General features: G+C 38.2%; 2 protein-coding genes across 4 annotated transcripts in view; one reads left to right on the top strand and one right to left on the bottom strand.

Annotated features, from left to right (window-relative positions):
• The window catches only part of rpl9 (ribosomal protein L9), a 6,591-nt gene extending 2,980 nt beyond the window's left edge, over positions 1–3,611 (bottom strand). The window contains exons 1-6 of one of the 3 annotated variants that reach the window (XM_032537853.1): positions 3,563–3,611; positions 2,517–2,563; positions 2,275–2,390; positions 1,525–1,620; positions 1,203–1,335; positions 1,038–1,118 (exon numbers count right to left, since the gene is read on the bottom strand). In XM_032537853.1, coding sequence (XP_032393744.1) covers positions 1,038–1,118; positions 1,203–1,335; positions 1,525–1,620; positions 2,275–2,390; positions 2,517–2,562 — 472 coding nt within the window. In that variant the 5' untranslated portion in view covers position 2,563; positions 3,563–3,611. Of the gene's footprint in view, positions 1–1,037; positions 1,119–1,202; positions 1,336–1,524; positions 1,621–2,274; positions 2,391–2,516; positions 2,564–3,419; positions 3,444–3,562 lie in introns of those variants that run through there. The other 2 variants (XM_032537867.1, XM_032537862.1) reach the window with 2 other exon arrangements.
• A 444-nt stretch (positions 3,612–4,055) lies between these two features.
• lias (lipoic acid synthetase) overlaps positions 4,056–9,764 on the top strand; it is an 8,514-nt gene continuing 2,805 nt past the window's right edge. The window contains exons 1-10 of the mRNA XM_032537817.1: positions 4,056–4,223; positions 4,471–4,646; positions 6,100–6,193; positions 6,643–6,723; positions 7,089–7,245; positions 7,424–7,481; positions 7,581–7,709; positions 8,523–8,668; positions 8,753–8,823; positions 8,922–9,033. Of these exons, the coding sequence (XP_032393708.1) occupies positions 4,140–4,223; positions 4,471–4,646; positions 6,100–6,193; positions 6,643–6,723; positions 7,089–7,245; positions 7,424–7,481; positions 7,581–7,709; positions 8,523–8,668; positions 8,753–8,823; positions 8,922–9,033 (1,108 nt within the window). The 5' untranslated portion in view covers positions 4,056–4,139. The remainder of the gene's footprint in view (positions 4,224–4,470; positions 4,647–6,099; positions 6,194–6,642; positions 6,724–7,088; positions 7,246–7,423; positions 7,482–7,580; positions 7,710–8,522; positions 8,669–8,752; positions 8,824–8,921; positions 9,034–9,764) is intronic.

Raw genomic sequence — 9,764 nt, 5'->3', positions numbered from 1 at the left:
AGGGATGAACAGTGGAGTCAGAAAGTTGTGGCTCTATTTCACATTTGTAAGGAAATGAGGTTTCAGCTTTATCAAAATGGGTTTACATCTACATTTGAAAAGTGATTTTTTTGGGAGATGTGCTCACTTGTATCACTGATAGTATTTTCTTTGTTTAAATGTAGAGAATTAAAAAAACGTGCTAGACATTAGTCTTGATATTACAGATAACTGAGGTCAGTAGGTTTGCAATGTTTTTCTGAGCCGTTGATATTTTGTTAAAACAATTTGTTTTTAAATTGCTCTTTGCATTTTCCTGGTAAAATAATTATTCATCACAGCTCTAAAGTAATACAAGTCACTTTTGCTTAAGTGCTCACAACTCAGCTCATATGTAACCTTGATTTTATTTTACTAGGAACAAGCCAAAATTGCTTGGGAACCACTGTCTTCAGTCATCTTTACAATCAAATATCTTTTGAACAGAACTAATGCTGCAAATAACTTAATTCTACCATATACATTTAAATTGAATTGGCTGAAGTTTTCTACAACTAAAAACTAAGTGCACCTCAAATAATAATGAACTACTACCTTTTATGGCAGGAAAATACTATGATTGATAGACAGACGAGGGGACTATTCTATTTGTTCTATAGAATGGAAGAGGGGGCTACTATGTAAAAGGATTTGACAGTATTAACTACAACACCAAATGACTGACAGCACAGTAATGTCTACAGTTTTGGGTCAGAGGTACCAGCCAGTCTGCCAATCAAATCACCAACAGATTTCCTAATCCATTATAAAGTATTACACAAAGCTTCTAGGAAGCTGTAATGAACTTAAGTGATTATCATAAATTGGTCACAAATCCTGCTAAAAACACAATGAAACAATCTGCAAAATCTTAGTTGACTTTTAAGAAGCAGAATGTACGAGTTCAAACATGGGGAAGGTTATTAGCAGGTGTAGTGTTATGAATCATTCCACTGTAATGTTGTGAAAAATATCTGTGCCATGTAGAACAGCTGTAGAGAAAAAGGCAGACAGTGTACCTGAGTTTGACACCAGCTCAATGTCATTACCCTCCAGCACCAGCTCATCCTTCTGGGCAGCTGAGACTGCACAGTTAACACCTGGGGGAAAGAGACATTTTTTTACAGTAAGAAAATTACAATATTCTTGGACCTGTACTATATTTTCAGAACTTGAAGACCCACCAGCCCTCATTCGGACACGGCGAATGTACTTCTCTCCCAAGAAGTTCCTGATCTCGACCAGAGTTCCAGTCTCCTGAATGACGACGTTGATGGGAAAATGGGCGTACACAGAACGCATTTTGTATCGGAAACCCTGCAGTCAGACAAAAGCCAGACATTGAGCCGAAACGTAAAGGCAAACAAAATACATGGTTCTACTAACAGCCAGACAGAACAGAATCCATACTAATCCTACCATAGATGTTCTAGTAGTTTGCCATCGGTAGAAGTAGCCTTAATCAATATCTCAAACAGCATCAGTTAAAGTTAACTGTATTCTCACCAAAGTGACTCCCTTGATCATGTTCTGGACATGGCTGCAGATGGTGCGGACTGTGGCCAGTTCCTTCCTGTTTCCCCACCATTTATCCACACGAAGCTAAGGAAGACAGTAAAAGAGACTCACATTACTTTCATTGTCGGAAAACAAAAGCAATTTGAAGACATTGCTGACATCTGGGATTTTGGTATGGCCATTTTTACAAATTACTGCCATTTTATATGCAATTAATTTTCAGGGTGGGGGCTGTCAGATGTAAAAATATTCAAAATACGGTAGACGTACGTTATCCATCACAGACCTGATTAAATGCATTGAGCTGCCCTTTTGAGTTATTTGAGTGCTTTGAGACAAGGGCTTCTTAATATCGTTAGCCAACTTCTTTGTGATGTATGTGCAACATGCTACAAATGCCCTCAACAGATCTGATTAGGCTATAATAACCATCAAGATAATATATGCAATAGAAGACATACATGCATACATACATACATACATGCAGAACACTGATCCCTGTTATGTGCCTCAGTTTGAGATCCTTTTAGGGGGTTATTGTGGTAATGATAACCTAATGCCCAGCTGAGCCTGCATAGACATTGGTGTTATAATTCACTTTTACTTATCAGTCATAAGTCTGTTAACAGGATCAACAGTACAATGAATGTATGGAGCAAGAGACAGGTCAGCAATAAAAGCACTGAATTGTTCTGTATTTCGCATTATTTGAAGCAAACAAGACTTGTTCCTCCTTACCTTCTTCTGTTTTTTGCCCAGCAGACTGAGCTCTAGGTTGATGTGGTTGAACTCCCTAACAAGTTTGCCACGGGGCCCCTTGACCGTCACTGTTCGCCCCTTCAACCTCACCTCGACTGCAAAAAAATAAAGACAAGCATACAGAAGTAAGAAGCTAAACTCCACACAAATGATTTTAGAGGTTTAAATACCAGACACCTCAGAATTACCCTGGTTGTGTGCGATAACCACTAGATTCTTACCATTGTCGGGGATGTCGACGGTCTGACTGCTGAGAATGGTCTTCATTCTATTAAAAAAACAGACGCAATGTGTTTACACCCATGATCCCATAGGACAAGGGTCTTCAATATTTCTCCATCAAAGGGCTAGTTTAAAAAAAAAAATCAAAAGAGACTTAGAGATACTTGCATCACTCCGCTTACATTTGTTTTCAAATACAACACACGCTACTGTTAAAGTACCCATAACGTTACACGTAAGAAATTAAAGATTCATGACTATTTTAAACTTTATATGGGCCACATAGATAGCTACATCGCTGAAAATATTCCTATTATGTACAAGAAAACATCAGTTTGCATTTGTATGGCCCACAAAGTCAGCTACCTCACTTTTGATTTCGGGGTAATTGTGTGTCTTTTTGTCAACCATTAGCGAGCTAGATACTTGTTGAGACCCCTGCCATAGGATAACGTTAGCTACGTGACGGCAGTTAACGTTGCTTCTAAAGTTCCGATTAAAGGGTGTAAAGTATCCAGTGCTGACCTGACATATTGAACATCAAATTACATTAATTTTTTGTGTTTTACAATAAAATGTGGCCATTGTATTTGTAACATGCAGTGTCTAACTGCAGCAACTCAGCACAGCCTCAGTGAATTAGAACTAGCTAGCTAGCTAGCATTTGCGCTAACGAAAAACTAGCTTAAGCAGACACCAGTGTTACCCACGTATTAATACTTAACAATAATAATTCTGCTACATGTAAATGGGCGTAATTAGCATCTGATACAACAAGAATACTATCTTTTTAAAAATAATATTGTTAAACGCAATAAGGCCCTGCACATAAACAGGGTTACAACGCCAGGCCTCCGACAGACGGCGTTATCAATAGAAAAACTAAATATTGCTTAACAAACCTAAAGTAAAAGCAAATACAGCTTATAATGTGTAATACAACGTTGCACACATTTGGTAGTTCAAAATTAAGCCCAAAAAATATTTAATTGATACAGATGGAGCCAGATGAAACTTAAGACATAAACGTTTCTGCTATCCTCACCTCGCCGGTAGCAGAGGAAAGGAGGAAGGAAGGACGTCACGACGCAATTGTAGAGCACCTACGTGCTGTCATCAGGCACTACAAGACAATCACGGAACTTCATGATCATTTTCGTAGTATATGTCTAATATATTTAACAGAAATGTAGACAGTTAAAATATAGTGGGTTTTTTTTACCGACCGGCACAGAAGTTGTTTTATTGTCTAGATATTAACTATTAACTGTCAATGTTCTCCCAGTTAGCTTTGCCGCATTCTTGTCAGTTTGTAAAGACCGCAATTACTATCAGTCGATTAGGAAAAACCTTTCACATGAACTTTCTAAATGTTGGGTCTTCTTTGCTTACCTTGTTAGATAAAAGTTGAATTATAAAATACATCTCCAATACTTTACAAATATACTAGTTTAGCGAAATTTAACTGATGTTGGAAGTATTTATGAACGCGATGTATCCATGGGGGGAAGGAAAGTTTTTCTCTCTTCCAATTGTGCGTACATTAAGTGAAGGCAGCACCAGACCAAAGCAGTCGCTTGTCGAAGTTTGTTGCCAATGACAGTCGCCAGCTAGCTAAAGTCATGGCGCTGTTGAAACAAAGTTATTGTGTAGCTGGCCGTTTCTCCGCAAACCATCTATGGCTGAGTCCCATATGCATCCCACATGTAAGTACTGCCTCTGCTCGAATATTCTCCAACTATCAAACACTGACGGCATTGATTATCCATAACGGCTACCTTCTGGTGTAAGCCTGATCACGGGCCTTAAAGTACTTAGCTAACGTTATGTTTTGTAACTCAGCTGAAGTGACAGTAATGGCTGTTTATAATTCCCCAAATAAGTGGCATGTTGCACCGATTTGTAAACATTATGACATGTGTGATTGTGAAGCAGTGAGTCCTTGCTCTGCAGGTTTATACCAGCGGTCTGACAGCTGTGGAGAAATCCTCCTCAAACCGGGCTGACAGAAAGAAGGAGCTTCTTGGTGACGGCGGGCCTGATCTACAAGACTTTATTTCAGGGGAATTATCGGAGAAAAACAAGTGGGAAGAGTACAAAGGCAACCTGAAGAGAGAGAAAGGAGAGAGGTGAGACGGCAGAGATATTGCAGCAGTGAGAAAGTATTTCAGTTTTTTGTTTCATTTGTGAGTGTATCTGAAGGGTTCAAAGACCAGATCAGACCAAAACCCACCAGATTGGGTTGAATTGAATCCCCTGATGTCTAATAAGTAGTATAGCTGTCATACTTTTAAGGGAAATTGTTCGAGGTGGCATGCTACCCGGGAAGATCTTCATTGTCTAGTCTGACATTTGCAGTGTGAAGTAGTAATAATAGTAATGTTTTCTGTTTTACTTAAATTGTAATCGGTTTGCCCTTTTTTTAAGCCAGCTGGCCCACCTTTGCTGTAAAGCGCTGCAGGACACCCTGCCTTTAACATTATTAAATCCCTGCAGTCCTGCATATACTTTATTGATGCACTTGAATCTGTTTTATTTTACAAGGAAGTTGTCATTGCAGGTTGTTGTCATTGCTTAGACCACACAAACTTGTCAGCAAAAGAGACTAATGTAAAAGAGTAAACAAACAGAATACAAAACTGTAATGGAATGAGCAAACAGTGAGAATACATGTAAATACTGCATAATGGTACATGCTTGTTTGCACATTATGTGTGCATCTGTACACTAGGTATTGTTTATATTGCATTAGAGACCCAAGTCAACTTTATTGGCCAAGTATGTGTACAATTACAAAGAATTTCACTCTGGTTGTGAGTCGCTCTCTATTTACAGGAAGATAGTAATAGACATACAGTACCTCTACAGCTACAAACTAGGACAACAAGCTGAACAAAGATAGGTAATAAAAAATAAACAGAATTATAATGTACATACAAGTATAAAAAATGTACATACAAGATAAAAAAGATGTGTGTGTATGTTACCGATGAAGAAATGTATTTACTGATTCAGTCCAAATGTAGTAAACCTCACAGGCCAGCCAGTTCCTGCTTATCAGGCAAATGTGAGTGTACAGTTGTATAGAAAAAAACAGCCCATACTAGTCTTTGCCCTTTTGAGTGAACCTGAATTGTGTGCTGACTTGCTCATAGTGTCACACTTGGGTAATTGTAATCAAATTGTTAGACCAGTGAAGATTCACACCCCTAATATATACAAACACACACATAATACACACAATGCAACAAGGTATGTGTTCTGTAGTGGATGTGGGGTGTATCAGGGTGATGCAATCTTGTGTAAGTCATGTATTTGATTAACACTACACTTTATAGAGGATCTGATATAGGGAACGTATAGTTTTAGTTTTAAGAGATTGTATTTTTGTATATAATAGTTAGTGGGCTGACTGAGCAGCAATTAGCAATCATTTCTGTTTCCTCACCTTGAAGTTTTGCTGCTGTATTTAAAAGGCCAAATCAAATCACAGTATGATAAAAACTTGCTAAGGTAGCTGTCCCTTTTAAATATTTAATTTTGGGCAATGTTGCATTTTGACTGCTATTTTTTTTGTGACAGGCTACGCCTTCCCCCATGGCTCAAGACGGAGATCCCCATTGGAAAAAACTACAACAGGCTGAAGAACACTCTGAGAGACCTGAACCTGCATACAGTGAGTTGTGTAAAACAGGTGATAAGTTAAAGGAATAGTCTGTGTAAGCGAGTGGAGAAATGCAGACGCTTTATTATTTTAAAAAAACAACTAATTTTAGTTATACTTATCAGAGCTTAAATAGAACTTGCAATAGGGAGACAAAAAAGTTATGGTAATTTGTATGAAAGAAAAGGATTTTCATTCTAATATTTTTTACATTGTTAATGAAAACACAATAGTTGTTAGCTTGTATTGGATTTTGACTTATAGCATTTTGAAACCCATATGCAAAAGAAATACTTGCTTCAACTATGTATATCCTGCAATACATTGGCTTAAGTGATATAGTGAGTTTTACCTTGAAACTACTACTAATATGTCTGATAATACATCTGTCACTGAAGACAAGTCCAAAAAGCATGTCAGTCAGTTCTTGTGCATTTATAAGACTGTCTGTTTTTTCTCAGGTATGTGAGGAGGCCAGGTGTCCTAATATTGGGGAATGCTGGGGAGGTGGAGAGTACGCCACAGCCACAGCCACCATCATGGTAATCCTCCTGGCACACTGTGACTGAATTTTACTGACCATTCTAGAAAAGCACACTTTTTTGGGAGACAAAAAGGCACTTTGATATTATCTCTGTGCACTGTAAGTATGTACGTGTCCAGATTTTCCAAACAATAAAAGATTGTACGTATTGCTTTAGGAAGTGCTTCCAGTTTCACATAATTTTATCAGTAAATGAAAAATCCATAACCCACATGTTTAATAAAACTATACCTGCTGCTTGTTTATTAGTAACCTATCACAACAGATACATATCTGTAGAGGTTGTTTGCTCCAGTCCTATGACCTATGACATACATATGACTAAGCTTTTTTTTTTTCTTTCCCTGCTCTCTTTATATGTAGCTGATGGGGGACACATGTACCCGTGGGTGCAGGTTCTGCTCCATAAAGACCGCCCGTCAACCTCCAGCTCTGGACCCAGACGAGCCCTACAATACAGCCAAGGCTATTGCTGCCTGGGGACTGGACTATGTTGTTCTCACCTCAGTCGACAGAGATGGTAATGGCTTCTTAACTCTACCTAATTCTTCCCAGGTGTGTCTTTACACCATTTAAAATGTTTACAAAAAATGTAAATATACACAAATTCTAAATAACCCACCAAGAGTTTTGTGTCCCGCCCCCCCCCCCCCCCCCCACACACACACACACACACACACACACACACACACACACAGATATTGCTGATGGAGGGGCAGAGCACTTTGCTAAAACGGTCTCCAATCTAAAAGAAAGGTACGGTATAATCTCCTATTGTTTTTGAATTCATTGGCTGTTTGCATCTTAATATCTTTGCACAATAACAAACAAGCACTATTGTCATCCTCATTTTAGGGACTCTCAGATCCTGGTTGAATGTCTGACCCCTGATTTTCGTGGTGACCTGGCAGCAGTAGAGAAGATTGCCCTGTCAGGGTTGGATGTGTATGCCCACAATGTAGAGACAGTGCGAGAGCTGCAAAGGTACTGACTGAGCCTAAACACTGCATCTGCATTTTACCAGCTGTCACTATATTGGCTGTAATTCTTTTATAAGACAGTGAATGCTCAAGGCTAGAAGCTTAGCATTGAATCTCTGTTTCAATATTAAGAAAAGCCTGAAGGCTTGGACTTCATCAAGTCTTCAGTATCATATTAGTGTCTTCTAATCAGCCACCAAGCCATATCAGAATATCAGTGTTTTTGAATAATGATCTCTCGTAAAGGCATCATTATAAAAATGGCAGAAAACAAACCTTTTATCTTTTGCACAAAAGTAAAATGTGTTTGAAGTGATATGCAATAGCCCTGTAAAATGTGTCAGGTTAAGCTGCTGTTTAGCAAAGTTTAAAAGTCACCAATCACATGTTCTAATGTAAATACAAACTTTACACCTTGTATCCATAAATGCACAAACTGACTGATATAAAGTCTGGTTTATACCTTAAAATACTGTATGTAGTGTGTGTAGTTGTTTTAGCGTAGTTGTTTTTACCTTTTCTTGGTTACAACTCCGCCACAAGAGGGAAGCCAGTTAGTCATAGGCAGCAGGACAGTAAACACACACACTGACCAGCAGGGGGAAAATCGCAGGCAGGGTTTTACATTTATATAATACTTAATTCCTACATTATACACATTTCCTTCAGGGCAGCAATTCAGGCTCACACATCAGAGCCACTTCTTGTTTTATTGTTTATGGTAATCTGTGTATACATTTTAAGTATAGGGGTGTACTGTATTTACATTCTTTTGATTATTTCAACCAGGGTGTCTATCTGTCCCATCTGTTTGCAGATTCGTGCGTGACCCTAGAGCGAACTTTGACCAGTCTCTGAGTGTCCTGAAGCATGCTAAAAAAGTCAAACCAACTGTGCTCACCAAGACTTCCATCATGTTGGGACTGGGCGAGACTGACCAACAGATACTCAACACCTTGACAGGTGTGTACACATAGGTATATTTCCAGAAATTTTGACACAAAGTACAACAATTTCCTGACCACACTGTTTGGGTTGATGTTGCAGAGTTGCGAGAGGCAGGAGTGGATTGTCTGACACTGGGCCAGTACATGCAACCCACTAAACGCCACTTAAAGGTAACATATTACACTTTATGCAGTATTTCCACATGTTCTAAGAAAAATGCACATTTGGTAAATTAATGCACGCTGTAATAATGTGTCTTTGGGTCAAGGTGGAGGAATATGTCACTCCAGAGAGGTTTTCCCACTGGGAGAAAGTTGGGAACGATATGGGATTCAGTTACACAGCCAGTGGACCACTGGTGCGATCCTCCTACAAAGCAGGTGAGAAACACACCCTGCACACTTTTAACATGCACAAGTTATGAATGGCCCAATTTATTTATTTATTTATATTATATTTACAAAAGCTGCACATTTTTGTTTTGTTTTTTCCCATCTTGTATATACTTAAATATTTGTTCTTACATTCTTATATTTTTATTCTTATATTTTGTTATTATAATTATAATTATTTCATGTATATTGTATGTATGTATATTTTGTGTGCTGCTGTAACACTGTAATTTCCCATTTTTTTGGGATCAATAAATATCTATCTATCTATCTATCTATCTATCTATCTATCTATCCCAGTAACATAGAGGACAACTTTATTTTATTCTACAATTACAGAATATTCAGATTCAGCTGAAACTTATTAAAAGTGAATAAAGAGTGCAACAGCAGCATTAAGAGTCACTTCACCCAAGTTGGAACATAATATATTTTCTCACTTACACCCAGTGGTATCTAGACATGCAGATGTGTTTGGGTTGAGATCTCTGCCTCTGAGACATAATACAATGTACAGTGGGGTTCAAAAGTTTTGGCACCCTAGGTAAAAATTTGTATTAATGTGCATAAAGAAGCCAAGAAAAATGCAGATTAGACATTCGTATTATGTATCACAAAAAGTTAGATTTTATTTCCATCATTTACACTTTCAAAGTAACAGAAAACCAAAAAAATGGCGTCAAAGGTTTGGGCAAAGGTTTGGGCACCCTGCAGAGTTA

This window comes from Etheostoma spectabile, chromosome 2 (genome assembly GCF_008692095.1).
Source record: "Etheostoma spectabile isolate EspeVRDwgs_2016 chromosome 2, UIUC_Espe_1.0, whole genome shotgun sequence".
Taxonomy (NCBI): Eukaryota; Metazoa; Chordata; class Actinopteri; order Perciformes; family Percidae; genus Etheostoma; species Etheostoma spectabile.
Note: the sequence above shows the minus strand (reverse complement) of the source record. Positions and strands in the feature narration are given on the sequence as shown.